We start from the raw sequence: 23,427 nt of genomic DNA, 5'->3' as shown, positions 1-23,427 counted from the left end.
AATGCAAAATATTAACCACATTAAATTACCCTTTAGTTGCATTTCGATTAATCATGCACATCCCGAAAATACTAATAAACAACACTAATGAGAGACAGAGAGACAAACTTACACTTTACTGAATGACTGCACTACCCTCAGCGTGGAAGACGCAACACACGGATTTACATTACTCTGTGGAAACCATGACAGGTTTAGCACTGCATATCACGCCATCTGCTGGGCCATTTGTGCCATATCTATGTGTGCATGTACAACTTCCTGGTCTCAATTGCGCATGTTTCTTGCACACACTTTCTTTCCTTCCAGGGAGCAACATGGAGTCCACCGTACGGTCTTCGCTTCCTAACCTGATTTAATAAACCTTGCCCACCAACAGGAACTGGACTCCTGTGTAATTGGCTACGGCCAATCACATGACACGCGTATCGACGCAGTGCAAGGCATGCTGGGTTATAGGTGCCAGGAGGCCATACTTCCGCGTTGTGAAGTCATTGAATATTTTCCCTCCATCCACACTTTAGACGATCTTTAGCTGCATTTATCTCGGAATTGAAGCTCAGATTGAGGTAATCATACAGGACATCAATATTTTATGAGCTCAATTCCTCACAACCCCCCCCCCCCCCCCCCCCCCCCCCCCTTCTTGCAGGAGTCCCCATATGTGATGTTGAAGAAAAACCATGAGCAGCTGGGGGGGAACGATAAGTACGAGGGCTACATTGTGGAGCTGGCCGCTGAGATAGCCAAGCATGTGGGATACCACTACAAGCTGAAGGTTGTCTCCGATGGCAAGTACGGAGCCAAAGACCCAGAAACCAAGATGTGGAACGGCATGGTGGGAGAACTGGTGTATGGGGTGAGTGAGAACCAAGATGTGGAACGGCATAGTGGGAGAACTGGTATATGGGGTGAGTGAGCCCAAGATGTCTTAATCAGGTATTGACAAAGTCATTTGGGGGTGAGGGCCGCATTCGACGAAAGGTGACTTGATGAGGGCCACAGACGGCATGCATGCTCACGCATGTTTAAATACACAGCTGTCACTTGGCTTTGTTTTTCTTCCTGTTGTCTCAGTAACTGCTAGAGCTACAGTATATCACTTTACAAATTATATTTATTATTAAGAATAGCTACTTTCATTATTGACTTTCATTTTTGGTATTACACTTGTAGCCTACAAGACATTTGCTATGAGAGATGCCAATAAACATTTGAAAATAGAATAATTAAATACACAATAAACATTCCACACATTCCATTCAATCAAGCGTCTTCACAGCTGAGCACAATCAAACCTTCTTAGGGAGGAGGGGGAGAGCAGAACAAGGAGTGAGCATTTTGGTTAATTCTTTAAAGTTTCATAACTCCTCACAGGAATGGGCTAATGGATAATGCATCTGAAAATGCAAAGTGAAAACCTTTCTTAATATAGTGGAAGAATTGCATTCCTTCGTCCCCCACATTATTATATTGTAATGAGTTTAACTCAGGCCAAGTGTGTGACTGAAATCAGCCATTACTCTCCGTGTAATTTACTTTTTGGGGACCGTGATTGGTGTAGCAGCATTGGCTGAGATGCGTAGTTCACTGTGATTGATCTACTTTTGCTGGGATGTGTCCCATGGGCTCGGCAAAATAGAGATTATGAAAGAACATGAAAAAAAACACACTCGTCTGAAGTGAGGGGCGCCATTTGATGTTTGTTTAGAGCACTTTAAACATCATTACCTGCAGGCAAAAGTGCACTATAGTCCATAGACTTGGCTGCCACATGGCGTCACGTTAAAAGTGCTAAAAAACCATTAAATTGGCTGCCACATGGCAAAAATATAAAAAAGTCCATAGACTTGGCTGCCATATGACGTAATAATCTGTGTGTGTGTGTGTGTGTGTGTGTGTGTGTGTGTGTGCGTGTGTGCGTGTGTGCATGCGTGCGTGCGTCCCTCAGAGAGCCGATGTGGCGGTGGCTCCCCTGACCATCACTCTTGTTCGCGAACAGGTGATCGACTTCTCCAAACCTTACATGTCTCTGGGGATCTCCATCATGATCAAGAAGCCCACCAAGTCCAAACCGGGGGTGTTCTCCTTCCTGGACCCGCTGGCCTATGAGATCTGGATGTGCATTGTGTTCGCCTACATCGGCGTCAGCGTGGTTCTGTTCCTGGTCAGCCGCTTCAGCCCGTACGAGTGGCACGCAGACGACTATGAGGACGGGACCGACGCGCAGACGCCCACCCAGCCCTCGGCCTCAAACGGGCTCCAGCCGGGCCAGGCGGGTGGCATGCAGGCAAACCCCAACCAGCAGAGCCCCGAGCAGACCAACGAGTTTGGCATCTTCAACTCCCTGTGGTTTTCCCTGGGAGCGTTCATGCAGCAGGGCTGTGACATCTCCCCACGGTAAGCAGATGACAAGGCTTGTTTATCACATACAGCCCAGACTTGCTTTTTCTCTGCTGCTGACTGCACTGCCAAGAGTTCAACATGTTGTGCTCTTTGTTTGTAGGCGAGATTTGCATCTTTATTGGTTGGTTGTTGTACAGTCCTGAACATTTTTGAGAGGCGCTAGCCCCTCCTATATGCCCAACTTTGTCTGTTTGTGTGAACACAAACACAATGATTTGATGGGCTGATCACCCCATAGCGATGATTTGATTGGCTGATCACCCTATAGCGATGATTTGATTGGCTGAGCAAAGTACATTGAATTGGGTGCAGAAAAGTGAAGACGCCAAAAGTGATTGTGATTTGTGACGATTTGATGACAGTTCGTCTAACTCGGTATGATGATAAGAGCGCCCCTCACTTCACACAGGTGTGAGTTCTTTCTTGAAGGATTTGTTCATTCTGTAGACCAGATCATCATGTAGGCAGGGGGAGCACATCGATGCATAGTGTGTACTGCATATGGGGCGACTGTGGCTCAGGAGGTAGAGCAGGTCGTCCAATGATCCATGGGTCGGCGGTTCGAATCCCGGCTCCTCCTGTCTACTTGTCAAAGTGTCCTTGGGCAAGACACTGAACCCCAAATTGCTTCCGATGTGCTGGTTGGTACCTTGCATGGCTTCCGTCGCAATCGGTGTATGAATGGGTGTGAATGGGTGAATGTAATGCACAATCTATGTAAAGCGCCTGTGATAAAGGCGCTATATAAATGCACCATTTACCATTTTACCAACAGAGTTGTGTGCACTCTGGCGAGGTTGATCCATATACACGTTTCTTCCGAACAGGCCCTTATGTGGTAAAAGTCAAACTCTTGAAGCACTCTTGTTGAGTATCCCAGTGTGGGGGTGGATGGAGAGCAAGTGTCTTATCACTCCCCCTGGAGCGCTCTCCTGAGCTCTTGCTATAGAAGCACCCGCAAAAAGGTCACCAATTAAAAAGCTCATTAATGTGTCTGAAATTAGAGTCACCGAGGGGTTGACTTTCTGGGCTTTCCGGAGGGACTTGAGAGTGAAGGGGAGAGGAGAATGTCAACATTAAAAGTCGGAGCTCTTAAACCAATGGAGATAGATTGGGTTATTAGAGAGAGAGAGAGAGGGAGAGAGAGAGAGAGAGAGAGAGAGGGGGTGTAGTTTATTGTCATTAAACATTTTTGTCTACATGTATTATAGCTATTAATTCATGTAACAGGGCTCACAGCGCACCTACAATTTACATTAGACAGTTAATTAAATGACTATTACCCTTGTACTGAGACCAGGTACTGAGACCAGGTACTGAAACCAGTGAACGGCAGTGGATTAGGAGGCAGAGTGGCCTCCTGTGAATCGGAAGCTTCCCGGTTTGATCCCTGGCTCCCACTGGAGTAAGTAAGTGTAAGGACAGTAAGTGTCCTTGAGCAAGACCCTGAACCGCTAATAGGCCAATCAATCTAAGCTAAAAAGAGACCCAGTAGCGTTTCCAGGAATTACATTTTGGACATTTTGTGTTGTCGTCGTACAATCAGAAGCACTAATGGTTTTCAAACAGATACCTGTCAAACAAGTAGGATACAAAGGCTGAAAGGCATGCATGCATTTGCATTCCAATGGGTGATTGAGGGTCGCGCTCCAATCTGCTGTCCACTAATAGTTCTCAGGTCTGGTGTTTGTCCCTCTTTTTTCTCAGTGTATATGGATTTTGGCCAGGCAGAAATGGACAGGTGGCCGCCTGGCCTCGCCTTATTGTAGATATTCCACTTAATTATGCTTTATAATAAGGAAAAAAGGCCTGAAAGGTTCACTTCTTTGGACTCTTAACATTACATGTTTAAGCATTACTTTCATATTTACATTGTCAATTTCAGCTCTGACATTTATTTCAGACATGCTCTAGTTGTATGTGAAGAGTCTGCCTTATGTGCTATTAACTCATTTTGGATAAATAAATAAATGATGTTTTTTCTCCTCTGGTGAATCGCTGGAGGTTGCATGATGGCAGCCCCTCAGTCAAATCCTGTCACATATTTTAAGTGTGAACATCTGTCTTGCAACTTCATGCACATATGGGTTTGTTCTGTGTTCAGTAGTCGCCTTGTTCATATAGTGGCCTTCAACTGACATTTGCCATCTTCTGCCTGGAGCCAGCAACTAGGCCTACTATTGTAATTTGTACTCAAGTACTCTTCTTTTCAAGGTAGAATGTCCATATGTTGAAAACAAAAACATCCTGGTACATAAAACATCCTGGTAGACCTTCCAGAAAGAGTATAGATTCACACAAATGATCCCCTCTCCACAGTTTCCCAATGTGTGTACGTGTCTGCATCTCTCTCACTGTGTGTGTGTGTGTGTGTGTGTGTGTGTGTGTGTGTGTGTGTGTGTGGTGAATGCAACATAATGCAGGGAGTTGACTGGGAGAGAAAAAAAACTAGTAACAATATGTTGCTTTTGATTGTAGCCTCAGGTGATAATCACACTGAGATGTGCCGCTACAGTTACCACCGCTTCAAAAAAAGAGCCTTGGCAAAGTGTGGCGCGACTGTGGAATGTGATTGCGTCGGCAAACGGGCGATCATGTATGATTAACGGGAAAACAAATTGATTCAAGCGGATGCTGAGCTCTTGCTATATGCTGAATTTGAATAATGGGGTGACCTTGAATGATATACTTAATCATAATTAAATTCTGCATTCATCTGCATTTGGCATTGCAACACCGTTCCTACCACATATATTGGCATTAACCCAGTTTTATGAAATACCTATCCTGTGTTTCTATATAAGTGGTGCTCAATATTTCATGTCAAGGACCCCAAAAATGATCTGTATTTGGCTGCGGACCCGAATCTGAAAGTATGTTATTCCAGGACCATACAAATGTGAGGAAATGACAGTAGAAGAAGCGTTGTGGTGTTGTGTCACATTGGCTTCATGTGACTGACGGAACAGCATGTTCTAGAGAGGTGCTTTCAGCAGTCTGTCAGCATCTCCATTTAGTCACAGGAATAACACGTTGAAACAACCGGGTACTGGATTAATCAGCACACATTTGTGTGTGTGTGTGTGTGTGTGTGTGTGTGTGTGTGTGTGTGTGTGTGTGTGTGTGTGTGTGTGTGTGTGCGTGTGTGCGTGTGTGCGTGTGCGTGCGTTGTCATTATAGCGAAGTAAAGACGGTTGTATCCACACTCAAAATGCACACCTTCCCGGTCAGGCAACCCGGTAGCAACCCTCACCAACCCCTGATGAACTTAACCCTTATTTCACTGATAGTCTATGCAACGTCGCCCCGGAGGATCTAATCATGAATCGCAGCCTGGTTAAAAGCACTCGGAGAAATTAATTAATTAGAACCAAATGATTCGGATGTTCGCTCGAAAATTCCTGCCAAAGTTCGAGTCCTAAAAACAGGGCTAGGGTACAGCCTTAGTGTGTGTGTGTGTGTGTGTGTGTGTGTGTGTGTGTGTGTGTGTGTGTGTGTGCGTGTGCATCTCTTTCTAGATGTCAGCAGCATTGCTCAGGTACTATCATAAGCATTCTGGCTTCTCATATCGCTCATTTACTGTCCTTATCCTCTTTCCTGCTCTCTCTCTCTCTCTGTCTCTCTCTGAATGTATATCCCCATATGGAAAAAAAAATACTAAATTTGTATATGTTTTACATGAAACTTGTAGTTAATATATATGACAGTCAAAGCAGATATAAGATCCATAGTATTTTTTTGTAAAGTGAAACTTATATAATTTTGTCATTTATATGAACTATATAAAACAGTCAAAGCACATATAAGATCCATAGTATTTTTTTGTAAAGTGAAACTTATATAATTTTGTCATTTATAGGAACTATATAAAACAGTCAAAGCACATATAAGATCCATAGTATTTTTTTGTAAAGTGAAACTTATATAATTTTGTCATTTATAGGAACTATATAAAACAGTCAAAGCACATATAAGATCCATAGTAAGTTTTTGTAAAGTGAAACTTATATAATTTTGTCATTTATAGGAACTATATATAACAGTCAAAGCACATATAAGAGCCATAGTAAGTTTTTGTAAAGTGAAACTTATATAATTTTGTCATTTATAGGAACTATATAAAACAGTCAAAGCACATATAAGATCCATAGTATTTTTTTGTAAAGTGAAACTTATATAATTTTGTCATTTATAGGAACTATATAAAACAGTCAAAGCACATATAAGATCCATAGTAAGTTTTTGTAAAGTGAAACTTATATAATTTTGTCATTTATAGGAACTATATATAACAGTCAAAGCACATATAAGAGCCATAGTAAGTTTTTGTAAAGTGAAACTTATATAATTTTGTCATTTATAGGAACTATATATAACAGTCAAAGCACACATAAGAGCCATAGTAAGTTTTTGTAAAGTGAAACCTATATAATTTTGTAACTTATAAGACCTATATGTGACGGTAAATCCACATACAATATTCTTAGTAAATTAGTATAAATTGAAATACATATGAACTAAATAATTACTGCAGTAAATCCACATACAAAATCCTTAGTAATTGTGTGTTGTCAAACTTGTAGAGTTGGGCAAACATCAGTGAAACCAAAATCTGATAGGATATTGTATAGAAACCATACAATACAGGCCATGTATGTCACAGAGACATCCAAATTAAACAAAACCTAATCTTACAATGAAATAACATGAGATGACAAAATAATGAGTGTTCCCTTTTACATTTTATGACTCCTACATTATTTAAGATCCCCCCACCCAGTGCCCCCCCCCCCCCAGCCAGTGTCCTCCCCAGCCAGTGACCCCCCAGTGTGACACCCCCCACCCAGTGCCCCCCAGCCAGTGTCCCCCCAGTGTGATGCCCCCCCCCCCCCAGCCAGTGTCCTCCCCAGCCAGTGTCCCCCCAGTGTGACACAAGCCCCCAGTGCCCCCCCAACCAGTGCCCCCCCAGCCAGTCCCCCCCCAGCCAGTGTCACCACCATTGTCCCCCCATGTACCTCCCAATGCATTTTATTTTATACTGCTATGGTACTGCTAACTTATAGGAATCTTCTAAAAAAAACAAAAAACATAAAGAGAGCATATCAAACACTTCACATATGTCAGGATGTGTCTGGGTAGCTCAGTCGGTAGAGCTCTCGCCTTAAGACCACAAGTTCGTGGGTTCGATCCTGGGCACTGGCAACTTAGCGTATGAGTAGCACAGCTTGCGTGCGGCAAGTGATGCGGGAAGAATTGGGAGTTGATGGTATAGTAGGTGTGGTGCTCTATCTCAGCAACCATCTCCCAGGGGTCTATAGCGCATATGTTTTTTATACCTATCATACACTTCACATATAAAAACTTATATATAGTCATAGATAAAACATATGTTTTTTTTTATAACTATAAGGTATAATGTATTGGCTGACATATAACAATGTTATAAAAATCATATAAAAGAAGCATACTTTTCTTGTAAATGAAATGGTTACAAACTATAAAATACATACTATAATGGTATTTTTTTATATATGGAAAGGATATATCTCATATAATTTAAAACTACAAACATTGTATGGAACATGTAAGGAAAATACAGTTTGCCATGTACTTACCTCATAGATCACATACATGTTGTTTACTTGATTCATACATGATTCACTTTATTGTCTTATATGAGGATTGTATGAAAGGTGCCACTTTCAAGAGTTCACATATAAAATCTAGTATGTACTTTACATGACATACATGTAAATGACATACATAAAAAATGTAAATACTTACTATTGGAGGCAACAGGACAACATATATGTTTCTTCTACTTTTTTTTCCATATGGGTCTGGATGAATTGATCGGGTGCCATTTCCCCTCTCATCTCATTGTGATTTTATATCCTGCCTCTCTGTCCCTCATTTGTGTCTTAACCTTCCACACCTCGTAGTGGGACATGGGTAACACTCATGGCATGCACACATGATACAACAGGCACATATGAATGTAATACATTGATATGTGCCTGAGAATACAAAGAGAGGCCCAAGGCACTCTGCGACAGTCAAGTAAAAAAGCCTTTATTAAAGCGGCATGGCAAAGAGCATTAAAAAGATAGACCTACGCGTTTCGGCTATACAAGCCTTCGTCAGGGTCCCATAGTTATGACAGTACAGCATGACGTCGCATTATATAGTGACCACAAGTCGCTATATAATATATGTGGCTCTTTTTGATACAGAGACAGTCATGGCGGCAAGACTAACTGTTCAGGATCCAAAAATTCAAAATGAGTTAATAGCACAGGCAGACATGTAAATAATATGAAATAAATACTTAAACATGTAGCTAGGTGTAATGAGTCCACAGAAGTGAACCTTTCAAGCCTGTTTTCTCAACACATTGTTTTCTGCAAGACATTACTCTATACGCCATATCTCCCAAACTGGTGGGTCAAACTGAACTAGTGCCTTGGACCTCTTTTTGTATTCTCATTATCGAACCCTCGCCAACGAGCACCTGTTTACAGTTCACAACCACACAGACTACGGCAGCGCTTCTTCTTCCTATTCAACATTTAAATGTGCCTGTTGTACTGTATGTGTGTATGAATGTATGTATGGAGAATGAAAGACCCAAGTGGAAAGAATAGTATTATATGCGTGCGTGTGCGTTCGTGTGCATGTGTGTGTGTGTGTGTGTGTGTGTGTGTGCACGTGCGTGCGTGAGTGTACATACTAAAATATATTGCTGTTGGTTCATTGATTTCCCTCTCACAATATGTGCCAGATGTTTGATTTAGTAGGAGTTAGGGTTAGTTTTTATTCGTCTTAATATAAAACTGTTTCCCAGAGGGTCGTGTTATAACCTCGCCTCCCTGCTTCACACAACACTAATTGGAATCTGCTGTTTCTCCAGGAAGTTTCCTCCATGCCAGAGAGGTGTGATGATCTTATGCAGGCCCTCTGGTTATGCAATACTTGTTGTACGTGTTGTACTTGTATGTGTTGTCAGCAGTGTTGATTTTGACAGCACATTTTGATGAGGTATTTGTACTTTACTTGAGTATTTCCAATTTCCAATACTTTTACTTCTACTCCACTATACATCTCAGAGACAAATATTGTACTTTTTCTACACTCAAATTATTTGAAAACTCCATACTTTTACTTGTAACGTAGTATACTTCTACATTGCAGTATTGATACTTTTACTTACGTAAGTAAAACACTTTTTCCACCACTGGTTTAGTCACAATCTGTTATACAGGACATGACAGGACCGGTACGCGAGAAGCAGTGTTGTTTTAGTGTTTAGTTGTTTTGTTTTAGTTTAGTCATAGTCTTTGGAATGAAACTTGAATCTGCAGTTCATTTAGTAAGTCGACTAAAATGTATTTTGGCGGGCCTTTATGCCGTCGTAATGACTGATTTTACACTTTTACGCAGATCTACAAGCTCACAACGTGTCTCAGTTGTCCAATTTTCAGCATGCAACCAAGTGTAAAATGACTTATACTGGATCTCTTGTCCACTAGTCCCTTCCTAACATTTTTGTCTAGTTTTTTTTTGTTCACAAAATTGTCTTAGATTTAGTCACCATAAGCTTAGTTCTAATTTAGTTTCCATTTAGTTTTCGTCAGTGAAAAAAGGTAGTCGACGAACATTTTTCATCATAGTATTAGTCGACGAAATCAACACTTGTGAGTACTCAAATGTTGTACTTAAGTAAAAGTATCAATACTGCAATGTAGAAGTATTCCATTACTCCATTCCCCACGACCCGACTACGGATAAGCGGTTGGAAGGACACTGTCCTGGCATTGCTTTTACCCAGGTTTTAGAAGTGTGAAGGGGGGAAGTTGACCAATCCCTTTCAGCTGGTCTGTGTTTGTCATGTCGCACGCTGCCATGGCAACCTGATGATCTTTTCACACGGCGCTGCAGCTCTCAGCTTGAGTTAAATGCTCTCTCGCTGGAGTTGTTTAATCGCAAACACACACGCATGCATGCAGTCTTGCATACACACACGCGCGCGCGCGCACGCACGCTGCACGCACACACGCACGTACGCACGCACGCACGCGCACACACACAGACACACACACTGTGAGAAATGTCCATGAGAGACTCCTATGGAGCCTCTGCTCTTTTGTGCTGAAATGAGTCAGTAGTCTCACGTTGCCAGACTGTTGCCTCTCGCAATTTCCAAATGCTTCCGTCATACAGTCTGGAGCAACGGAAGCTCTGAGTGTGAGTCAAATATAAAGTGGAGACTCCTCCCCACTTTTGTTAGTGTTTAGTCATCACAGTCGCACAAATGTATCTTAATATATAAATTGAAATCATCTAAAGCATATTTAGCTTGCTGCTTAGCAGAAATGGAAATAAAATTATAAGCTCTAAAGATATTTTAAATACATTTTTTCGTGAATGCGTCTACGATATATAGAGCATTCAGAGATGTTGGAATAGTTGTCTGGCTACTCCAGATATGTGGAGTAGAAGTCGAGAGTATAGGGGGCGGGGCCATAGACATATAAAGGCTAGATGGCTCAAGGCAGAGTCTCCGACGTAGTTCAACCGGCGGCCATCTTGCTGCGGTGCTACAGTACAGTATATATTCTATGGCAGCTCAAACAAAAATACTCATAACTCGCTCATATCTTGATGGATGTTCAAATGCGAAATGCATTGGTTTATTACAAACATTATCATATAGAAGCATCTATGTATGCGGACGTCTCTGATGTTTATAACAAACCAAACTGTTTGAAAATCGATTTAACATTTAGCAAGTTATGCGTAGCGATGCGACGCATTGTGAGCTTGTAGATCGGCGATTTTCAGAAGATTTTGTACACATTTTGAACTTGCGAAATGGGACATTCTGCAATATGAGTACTTTTACTTTCAGTAATTTTTTAGTACATTTTGATGCCGATACTTTTGTACGTTTACCTGAGTACATTTTGAATACGGGACTACTACTTGTAACAGAGTACATCTACATTGCAGTATTGATACTTTTACTTAAGTAAAACGTTTGAGTACTTTTTCCGGCACTGATTATAAGGTGACAGTGAGTGCTCTCCATCCACCCAGTGGAGCAGTGAGGTATTGCCACTATAGGGTTTTCTGTGGGTTACTTGAGGGCAGTGTTGATTTTGACAGCAAATGTAATGACTGATTTTACACTTGCTGAAAATAGTCGATCTACAAGCTCGCAACGCGTCGCAAATCTGCTATTTTCAGCATGTGTAAAATGACTTAGACTGGATCTCTTGTCCACTAGTGCATAGTTGCCCCGAAGAAGGCAATTTATTTCCTGAAACGTTGGTAACTCAATAAACAGTATTTTTTGCATCGTGACTACGAGCTGTGCGACCTCTCCTTTCTATTTTCAAATGCACTAGTCCCTGACAAAATTGTCAATATATTTAGTCTTAGTTTAAGTCATCATAGCTTAGTTTTCATTTAGTTTTCGGCAGTGAAAAATGGTAGTCGACGAACATTGTTCGTCATAGTTTTAGGCGACAAAAACAACACTGCTTGAGGGCAAGGCGGCCTCTGTCATAATTCACCCCCAGCCTCTTGTTAGACCCACAGGTATACGCACACAGACAATAGAATGGACGTGTGTGTGTGTGTGTGTGTGTGTGTGTGTGTGTGTGTGTGTGTGTGTGTGTGTGTGTGTGTGTGTGTGTGTGTGTGTGTGTGTGTGTGTGTGTGTGTGTGTGTGTGTGTGTGTGTGTGTGTGTGTGTGTGTGTGTGTGTGTGTGTGTGTGTGTGTGTGTGTGTGTGTGTGTGTGTGTGTGTGTGCGTGCGTGCGTGCGTGTGCGAGTACTAGAGTAGCCACTACTCTGTGGACTGGCATTTTAAACACTATTGTGCACAATATCGTTTAGTGTAAACTTCCGACCTTCACTTGGCTGAGTGTAATTGCCAGCCTTTGGTATACTGTGCTTACTGCAGGCTGGAAAACAATATTACCATAATATTCTCACTTTAGCTGAATTGCATGGTAATAACTGACCTTTCGAGAGAGAGAGAGAGAGAGACCTTGTACAAGCCTTGACAATCTATTACTGTGTTCTTTAAAAAGGCACGCCAATATGCATTGTGTTGACCTTTTGAAGATGAAAGACCTGGCTCAAGAGTCACAATATAATGGTTCCCCTACAGTACAATCAGTCAACCAACGAAACCAACAAAAAGTACACATTGTGTGTAATATGTAGAGAAGAGTAATATTTAGGGTTAGGGTTAACAGAACGGCTGTATCTATGTCGGGGGCGTCTGTATCTATATCGAGGTAAGCTTCTGTGCTTGGCAAGCTTCCGCGTGCATCACAAAACAGAAGGGGACGTTCACTATAGGCCAATCGGAGGCAAAACTCCCTAGATTAGGGAGTTTTGAGCGGTAAACAGGGAAGTGGACGGCAGAACGGCATGCGCAAACAGCAAGGAGTATGGTGCAGAAGGAGAGGCCAACCAAAATAATAATAATCTGAATAGTATTCTTTCGCTTGATGAATGAATGAAAATGCGCTAGGATGTGTGTACACGTCCTCGCAAACCATTGGTTGGATTAGCTAGGACGTTTCCACACGTCCATACGGTCTAAATGGGTTAAGAAGACATCTCCCAAATCATCAGAAACCTCTTGTCCTGTACCCGATTTGTCTTGGAATCACACTATAATTAGATACCATTTTCTCTCCCATTTAATCCCCTGTAATTCTAATCCATTGTAATGTGGCCAGAACTGTCTAATTTCTTACACTCGCTAAAGACATTAGCCGTGCTAATTAGCATATCGAACAGAGGAGGCCGACCAGGGGAATTGTAATGAGAGTAATGTGCTGCACTCGAGGGTGGAGGTGGTCTGACTCTGACACACTGAGATGTAAAATAATGTCAGGATAATGTACTGTAATGTATTAGAATACAAAACTACAGACACACACACACACACGCACGCACGCTCGCACACACACACAGTCACACACACACCTCGTTATACACAATCACATTTATTATAGCACTTTCACTGCTAGCGTTTCCATTACTCTTAATTATAATGCTCAACAATACTGAATGGACACAGTGAATGATATAGATTAATCTGTGATTATTTACAAGTCTATGATATGATACTGTCTTTCTTGTAATAATGTGAATGATTCATTAAGGCATTCGTTAACCCCTTTTGGTGTTAGCATTATGTTATGCTTTAGCTATTGAAAAATAGCAGAGATCTACAAGCTCATAGCGCACCAACGAGTGGCACGCTACGAGCTTGTAGGTCTGCTATTTTTCAAAAATCGTGAAAATATTTATTTCAGAAAACTGGAGGATTTAGAAGGGTTTTTTTTATTTCGACGTCAGGCCTGAATGGGTTACGGCTGTCTCCCTGCTGTGATGTATGAGAGGAGGAGGAAAGAAGAGAGGGAGTTTAAAGAGTCTCAATCTGGACAAGCAGAGCTGCTTCTGCAAGATGTCCCTCGGAACCTGCAAACTGCTGCAGATCTTAACACCATGAGACATTACGGACAGAGGAGCCAGAGAGGAGGGATGGGGAATACAGGATAAGAGAGGCATGGAGGGAGAGAGTGAGAGATTAGAGATTTTATACTTCCAGCATCACAGGCCAGTAGCAGTCAGAGCTGTGTTCATCACTTTCTGTGATTACTGCCAAAGCCCCGCTCTCTCTCTCTCTCTCTCTCTCTCTCTCTCTCTCTTCGCAGATTAAAGGCTCATGCAGTTACCTACCAGCACAACTGAATTCAACTGACAGATGTATACTTCATCATGCAACATTGAAGGACAACTTCACCACTTTTCAACCTATATTATTAGTCCTCACTAATGTTCATGATGAAATACCACCATTTGTCTCGTATATGAGGGCTGTGGGCAGTTCCGAAACCCGTCCACCATTGACATCATCATTAGGCAGAGTTTAATTTAAAATTAAAATATATATATATATATATTATTTTTAATATTTGAATTACCGTTAGAATGGTGGCTTCCATTTCCAACATTTCAGGAATAGAAAGCCTGCAGTTTCTATCAGCTTGGATTCCCCATCGATGATGTCACTGGTGGACGGGTTTCTGAAGACACAGACTGGCTTTTAATTAGATTGCTAATCAGTAGCTATTCAGGCTGAAGGACAATATATGGCAGTAATCAGCACCAGCAAATCACTCATTTACCCACTTGCTAAAGTTTTGCAGAGCTGTAGTTGCGATGTGAGGTCTTTGAATAACGATGCCACTTTGTTTTTAATCCTCAGCCACAACATAACCTTTGAAAATCGCATAGGAACACTGATCTCTGAAAAGCCATCCTCCCTTTACTCCTGTCCTGCACCATGGCTTTAATTTCATACCACCTATACTTTCACTTTCCACTCTCTCTGTTTGCTCTCTCCGTTTTCCTCATGGGCACTTTCATCATCCGCCTTCATCTCAAAGCCATTTTAAATTGCCACCGTCCTCCTCCACCACCACCGATGTCTCTCTTTTGTCGTACATAATCTCATGTTCCATTTATCTTGACAGCAAAAACTACGAACTACTCAGAATTGCATCCTGAATTCAATTCAATTCAATTCAATTCAATTTTATTATAGTGTCAAATCACAACAAGTTGTCTCAAGACACTTTACAACCAACAAAGATCCACCCAGAGCAAGCAACATTGCGACAATGGTAACGAAAAACTCCCCTTTAGGAAGAAACGTCAGGCAGAACCCGACTCTAGGGTGGGCGGCCATCTGCCTCGACCGTGTTGGGGGGGGGGGGGGGGGGGTAGAGGGAGAGAGAGATAGACAGAGAGAAAAGACAGAGAATAGGCAGGTGGGCTCCGTGGAGGGGTCTGGTCCACATCTGGTCCAGGTCGAGCTCTGTGAGGCCGGGTCCAGGTCACACTTCTGGTGGGCTCCATGAAGAGGCCTGATCCACGGTCACACTCGGCAGTCAGTTGGGGGTTAATATTAGAGGTCCACAGAACTGCGACGGGGAGGACGAAAAGAGACTCCGGGGAGAGATTCCCCGGATGCTGGATTAGTGGCAGGCCTTACTGGAGCCTATATAGTGTATATTACAAGTACTGCTGGGAGACAAACCCACACAACAATGTACGACCATGGTATCCAGCTAGACCCGGAGACAAGTCTGGCCATAGGCTTTGTCGTAGAGAAAGGTTTTCAACCTTGTCTTGAATGTGCAGAGCGTGTCAGCCCCACGGACCGAAGCCGGGAGAAGGTTCCACAGCTGCGGTGCCTGGGACCTAAACGCCCTGCCTCCTATTGTAACTTTTGATATTTTTGGAACAGTAAGCATGTTTGCATATTGCAAACGCACTGCTGTTCTATTTGGTTTGTAGGGATCAATGAGATCCTTGAGATATTGTGGTGCCTGACCATTGAGGGCTTTGTAAGTGAGAAGAAGAACTTTGAACTCTATTCTGTATTTGACCGGGAGCCAGTGTAGGGAGGCCAGTGAAGGAGTGATATGGTCTCTTCTTCTGGTACCTGTCAACACACGCGCCGCAGCATTTTGAACTAACTGTAGGCTTTTCAGAGACTTGCCTGGGCAGCCTGATAATAGCGAATTGCAGTAGTCCAGCCTTGAGGTGACGAAGGCGTGGACAAGTTTTTCTGCGTCATTTTTGGACAGGATGTGCCTGACCTTTGCAATATTTCGCAGGTGAAAGAAAGCATTCTTTGAGATTTGTTTGATATGAGATTTGAAAGACAAGTCTTGATCAAAGGTAACCCCCAGATTCCTCACAGTGGCCTTGGAGGCCAAAGTAATGCCATCTAGAGAAAAGTTCCCATCGACCAACTTGTCTCTCAGGGGCTTAGGGCCGATCACGATAACTTCCGTTTTGTTAGAGTTGAGGAGTAGGTAATTACCTGCCATCCAACTCTTTATGTCTTTAAGACATGCTTGAAGTTTGACTAGTTGGTCCGTTTCGTTCGGTTTCATCGATAGATATAGTTGAGTGTCGTCTGCGTAACAATGAAAATCTATGGAGTGTTCCCTGATGATGTTGCCCAGAGGGAGCATATATAAAGAGAAGAGTATTGGTCCAAGCACAGAGCCTTGTGGGACTCCGTATTTGACCTTTTCACGTGTAGAGGAGCCATTATTGACCTCTACAAACTGAAAACGATCAGACAGATAGGACTCGAACCATTTCAGTGCGGCACCCCTGATGCCAACCAGATGTTCCAGTCTCTGTAGCAGAATGTGGTGGTCAATAGTGTCGAATGCAGCACTAAGGTCCAGCAACACCAGTACGGAGAGGAGGTTATTATCTGCTGCAGTCAGGAGGTCATTTGTAACTCTCAGCAGGGCCGTCTCAGTGCTATGGTTAGCTCTGAAGCCCGACTGAAAGCCTTCTAATATATTGTTGTTTTGTAGAAAGTCACACAACTGTTTGGCGACCGCTTTCTCGAGAATTTTGGAGAGAAACGGAAGGTTCGATATAGGTCTATAGCTAGCTAGAATGCCTGCATCAAGAGTAGGCTTTTTGAGTAGAGGTTCATAGCGTACGCTTCTTCCATGGTATGTCTGGTGTGTGACGCAATTCGTTTTCTGCTCTAAGCCATCCAGGCTTTTCTTCAGAGACTTGGAGAGGAAGAGGAGAGGGAAAGATTTATTCCAGGGGGAGATTGCTTGCAAATCAAACATTTGTTTTTGAAAATGTTTGTACAATATCTTAAGTATTCTCTCCTCACCATTGATGATCTGCAATTAATGGGTTGTTCCATAGAACATACCTATACGTGCCTAATATACATTATTAGTATTTTGGTTACCTGTCTAAATCCCTAAAACACCTCTGTTACCCGTTATATTATGCATAGTTGTGGTTTGGGCATGACAATAATTGAACCAATCACCAGTCCACGTGCCATTGCCTTTAAGAGATCCCATATCCGTTGCCCGTTATGCCCAGTTCTATATTGCTTGATAGCCTTATGGTCTATAGCCCATGGAAGAGTGATGTGTTGCTGCCTTGAAGTCTCACTTAAGTTGTGATGCACCCTAAACCTGAACTTGTCTCTCTACCTGTACAGGTCTCTCTCTGGGCGTATCGTGGGTGGCGTGTGGTGGTTCTTCACCCTCATCATCATCTCATCCTACACAGCCAACCTGGCTGCCTTCCTGACAGTGGAGAGGATGGTGTCTCCCATAGAGAGCGCCGAGGACCTGGCCAAGCAGACTGAGATAGCATACGGAACGCTGGACGCTGGATCTACCAAAGAATTCTTCAGGGTGAGGACCTGATGGAGATCATCAGCTGGTGAAAAGAGATATGCACGCCTACAAAATGCACATAGAAAGCGCACACACACACACACACACACACACACACACACACACACACACACACACACACACACACACACACACACACACACACACACACACACACACACACACACATACATACACACCCCACTGCCCCCTTGGAGAAAGTGCCTGGTTTTTAAACCCTGTTTTTGAGCGGCTCCTATGCACAGCTTTGTGTGTGTCTACAAACTCTGCATGAGCACGGAATGTGCTCAGCTGATTTGCTGAGCACAGAATGTGATGTATGATGATTTTTAAAACCCAATTGCTCTTTTTCATTTGTCTAGTCTCATAAATGTGTTGTTGTTTTCTACTGTATATTGTATATGATGTTATATGATGTCCAGCACTTTAGTCAACCCTGCTTGTTTTTATGTGACACTTTCACCCTGTCGCTCCACATCCTTCCAGCTCTCCAAGATAGCCGTTTACGAGAAGATGTGGTCCTACATGAAATCCGCGGACCCGTCCGTGTTTGTCAAGACAACGGACGAGGGGATGATGAGGGTTCGGAGGTCCAAGGGGAAGTACGCGTACCTGCTGGAGTCCACCATGAACGAGTACATCGAGCAGCGGAAGCCCTGCGACACCATGAAGGTGGGAGGGAATCTGGACTCTAAGGGTTATGGCATCGCCACCCCCAAGGGCTCCGCGCTCAGGTAAGCGTCTGGCTACTGCAGCCTGAGGATGGATAAAAGCCCTTTTTTGTGAAGTGCTTTTATCAGCCCCTTTTGCATGATGAACGCCACCTCACGTTTCATGCGTTGATTGGTCCATCTGGATTCATAACCGTTCATTTCACTTGACCATGAATTCACCTCACACTGTTTAGCGAGAGGCTAGTTAACTGCAACACGTCACAGCACGCTTTGCTTTACTCAAAATAAGATACGTAACGCACATCCTCCATCGTTGGTGCTGACTGCCAAACGGACAACATAGAACAAAGCAGGGCCTTGCAACTCACTTTAAGATGCTCCAAAAAACGTTATTCTGAATAAAGTTTGAGAGTTGCGTGGCACGTGGCACAGTCGGTAGTGCTGGTCTCTAAACTACCTCCCCCTGGCCACACGGAATAACGTGTTCCGTCCACGCGCTACGTCCATCCGGGGAAACTCTCCCCTTTCAGGTGAAAAGAAGCAGCTTGGACTCCTCATGCATCGAAGGGAGCATGAGGTCAGTCCGCTGCCCCCCCCCCCCCCCAGGTTGGCAGAGGAAGTGAAGTGCCCAGGATTACATTAGATAATTGACACTGGGTGATAAAATGGGTTGCAAAATCGTGGGATAAAAATAAATAACTAAATACAAGTTTGAGAGTTGAGAGCCCCTGCTTTGTTCTAAGTTTTGTTTTATTCACATATTTTGTTGGATTTACCATATATCCTTGCATGACGCAATTCTCACAAAACATTTTCCTTTTGGCCTCAGGTTTGTCTCCATATTAGAATTATAATCCCAAATTGACCTGTGCCTGTCTGTAGCATCTTGGGTTTACAACCATCTTGTGTCTGTGTGTCGCAGCCAGTCTGAACCTCTGCCAGTGTCCTGTATGTCTGTCCGAGGCTCAGGCTGGCTGTGTGTGGGCGCTGGCGTAAGGTGCCGTGTCCACATAGAGCGCTTTTTGAGTTGGCAGCGCAAGTCTTCCATGATGTATTTCCAGTGGTGGAAAAAGTACTCAAATGTTTTACTTAAGTAAAAGTATCAATACTGCAATGTAGTAAACGCCCCGAATACAAAATTTGCTTTTTGTACTTTTTTCACCACTGCAAAGCGCTCCGCAGCTCAAAACGGCATTCTCTGTGGACAGTCATGGCCCCTAAGATGTGAGGGGCCGCTGTACGAGTCGATGGCTGCCTCCTTCAGTGATGATCTGCTCTGAAGCTTCTGAAGGAGGCTCTCGCACTCACACGGCTTCATATAAGTGGGCTCAGACAACAAGGTGCACATATTGAATTCTCGTTCTCATTCATTATGAATAGAAAACATGTTTTTTCGATACACCAACGTGGCACTTAGAGCAAGGAGGAGGTCGCGTCTCGAGTTGTATAAGTCTGCTTTTCCATGCACTTACGCCAGCCTTCATGTCTTCAACCTGAAACTAACAGACTTGCACTGATTTCTGCCTCACGTGATATGATAGCCGCTATAATCCTCTATAATATCCACAACCAACTTCCCATTTATAATTCTCTACCCATCGCAGGCAGAGTGTGTGTGTGTGTGTTTGGGGGGGGGGGGGGGGGGCATCGGAAGCATTTTAATCTGTTTCTGATATGCCTCATTCATTTGAATGAAAGCCACCTTGTGAGGAGACCTGACGTGTACATTCAAATGTACTTAGCATTCATCAAAGGATACATACAGTATTTGGTGGACGGACTAGTGTTTGAAATGGACTATAGGAGTACATCTTTGGCACCTAGAGCTTCACTCAGGGGCCCCGGTTTACATTCCACCACAAATTAGATTCCATACAGAAACTCTACACTGTATTACTGATGAGAGTAAGTTGTGAAATTAATCTTCTCTCCTGCAGTAGTCTTGGTGGGTTGGAACCTACAGTGTAGCAGTGGACAAGTGCTCAAAATGGCCTCTTCTTATCTGTCTGCTACAGTGTTAATTACTAGCAGAGCAGTATGTGGTATTCAGCCGCTGCCACCCTGACCCTGGGCATTCACACACGTCTGATACTGTCAAGGAAGTTTGAGTTTCATTAGCAGATAATGGACATTCTTAAAAGGTATTGTATTAAAAGAGCCAAAAATTACGGCTTTAGTATTTTTCTTCGTTGTCAGAGGGACAGACTAACTGTTTCTGTCATCCACTCAGAATCAGGCGCTATAGTGAATGTCCTGTGAATTCAAAAGGCCAGGTTCAATCATACCTGCTCTGCCAAGCGGCGTTTTAAAGATCACGTAACGCCAGTTATATATAATTTCATTGATATTTCAGCACTCGTCTAACTGGGGAGGATGAAACAGAAACCACACTCATGGTTAATATTTAGCATTTCAATTCACAGCCAGGTATTAACGATGTCTTTGAAACGCAGATTGTCTCATAACTGCTGTTTGTATCATGTGTATAGGCTATCGCTACTGTACGGCAGTGGTTCCCAAACCGTTCAGGTCGAGACCCAAAAGAGAGATTAGACGTTTGCCCGGGACCCAAACTGGTGAAAATGGTAGATCTACAAGTGCACGTTGTGTCGCTTCGTGCCACTTTGCGAGTTTGTAGATTATCTAATTTCACTACATCTTAATTATTGGAATTTCTTAAATGTGTTTGTTTGTTTTAACATTAAATGGGTCCCATCCCACTGTTTGGGAAACAGTGCTATACTAATGCCATCAGTCCCATGTATCCATCCCTCCTACACCCCCACCCGACATCCATTAGCCTCCAACCAGCTAACCAACTATCATTAAACCAGCAGGTCTCTGGACTACACATGGCCACACACACACACACACACACACACACACACACACACACACACACACACACACACCGTGATTTCTTTCTTTCTTTGAGAAGGAATGCCAAGGTTTTACCAGCTGTGTTCCCTAAAATGTGTTTTCTTCTACAGCTGTGATGTGAATAAAGGCTGTTTGCCTCCCATATGGAGGGAAGCAGAATGTCCTCAGAAAAAAAGAAAAAGGAGCATGTTTTGGCAAAGTAAATTCCAAAACAAGGTTCTCTTTGGTACAATTGGGTACCAAACACACAGAAAAGGTTTAGTCAGCCTGATGAAGGCCATGTGTGCACTATATTATATTATTGTATTCTTCCACATAGCCGGCCAGCTCTAGAAAATAAATACACACCCGATCTAGAGACCTAGAAAGAGAGAGAGAGACAGACAACCGTGAGATGCATTGGATGTGTTGGTTCAGATAGTTGTGCATTTCCTTTCAGCTGTCCAGCGCATTTGTTGAGGCTACCAACATAAGGCACTCAACAGTTGAACCTGACAGCTTAAATACCGAACCCCCACCCCCACCCACTGACACCTGTCTCTGGAGCTTTTATGGATTCATTGCTGATAGGTTTGTGTAAATAAACATCACAAAACCCCCAGGCAGTCGTACGGTGTGAATACTGAAGAGACCATGTTGCCTTTGTGCAGTGCTTTTCAACCATTATCATACCAAGGCCCATTATTTATTCTGCATTTGAGCCACGGACCAACTTTGAATGAGATTTAGCCTCTCAGACCCAAAACGTAGAATACCGGTAGACCTATTTTGTTGTCGTTGGATAAGATTTTGTCCACAATGAGAGACGACAGGCAAAGTTTGATTAAAACAATTCTTCTTCTACCTTCTCTAATTGTGTACACGTAATGCAGATCGCTGTTGAGATCACTGTTGAGGGATTTTGTCTGTTTTCATTGAAGCTTAAAAGGCTTCAGAACACACAGAGAAAACCCCAGGCCACAGAAAATCCACTAAATGTTCAAAGTTCAGGTTGTGTGAGTGTAATTGAGGTCATAAAAACGAAACATTTAAATAAATGAAAATTAATGTCATGAAACCTTTAACCATAATTTAACTATCTATAAGGGTCCATTTGGTTACCAACTCTCCATCATTTAGCTGGGGATCACCTGGAACTCCCTCAAGGACCACTGGTGGTCCCTGGACCACTGCCTTAGTGACACAATTGCTCGTGACAACTGAAAGGAGATGACCATCCACACAGATCTGACTTCTGTATCTAAAGCCTCTTCACGCGCCTGCTCTGCCTCCTCTGAGAGCCCCCTGCTTGGTAAAACCTGACTCCAATATGTCCGCCCAGCATTCCAATCCATTACAGATATGCAACTTACATAATATCAGACATGTGCTGTTTACCTCCAGAGCCCACGTCCCTGCTCCATAGCAGTTGTCATGATCACCACCTCCGTAAAACCAATCTCACTAATTCACTAATGTGTCCCACCTATAGAGTGTTCTTTTCCCTAATGGTTTTATTATCATTTTCAAGAAACCCTGTTAACCTGGCAGTGTTAAAACTCAACGAGCAGGGACTCTTGGACAAATTGAAAAACAAGTGGTGGTACGACAAGGGAGAGTGCGGCAGCGGGGGAGGGGATTCCAAGGTCAGAGCCAGTTTGACTAAACCAGCGGGTAACGCCCGCCACAGTGGGGAGGGTAACCGGCAGCCCACTGTGACCACCTCTCTGCCAACCCACCTCCACTGTACCTCTATGGGGAGGAGAAACAGCCACGGGGATGCCCCCATCGAGGAATCATTCTGCTTTATATTGGCTCCACTTAAGAAAGAGGGAGTAAATCGATATTCCATCTCCTCTGCTTAGACACAAATGACTGGATGAGTCTGGGTTTGTAACAGTCGAGTCTCTCGTCCATACAGTGATATTTGAGAACTGCAGGCATCCGTGCATACGCTTAGCGTACATTTAATCAGGCTTAGTTAATTTGGCTGTTTATACCTCAATTTGCCTGTGTAGTCAAAACGCACTCGACTGCTAAAATGATCAAAGGGAATTGTGACTTGTATGCTGGATAATGGGAGGGTAAAGCAGTGTGCCGGTTACCCCAAGTGATATAGTAATACACATCTTCTGCCTTAAGGACCAAGACAATTAAGGTAGATGGAGTATTAATGCATATCACTTTCACTGATGT

General features: G+C 43.2%; 1 protein-coding gene across 1 annotated transcript in view; it reads left to right on the top strand.

The window, feature by feature from the left end:
* Positions 1-23,427, top strand: part of LOC308322401 (glutamate receptor 1-like) — a gene marked incomplete at its 3' end in the record, with an annotated part of 76,604 nt that overhangs the window by 44,375 nt on the left and 8,802 nt on the right. The window contains exons 10-14 of the mRNA XM_080773633.1: positions 653-859; positions 1,952-2,400; positions 17,497-17,695; positions 18,185-18,432; positions 22,763-22,877. Coding sequence (XP_080629759.1) covers positions 653-859; positions 1,952-2,400; positions 17,497-17,695; positions 18,185-18,432; positions 22,763-22,877 — 1,218 coding nt within the window. The remainder of the gene's footprint in view (positions 1-652; positions 860-1,951; positions 2,401-17,496; positions 17,696-18,184; positions 18,433-22,762; positions 22,878-23,427) is intronic.

The sequence above is a fragment of the Protomyctophum bolini genome (assembly GCF_963924005.1).
Source record: "Protomyctophum bolini genome assembly, chromosome: 10".
NCBI lineage: Eukaryota > Metazoa > Chordata > Actinopteri > Myctophiformes > Myctophidae > Protomyctophum > Protomyctophum bolini.
The sequence above is the reverse complement of the archived record's forward strand: the minus strand, read 5'-3'. Positions and strand labels throughout refer to the sequence as shown.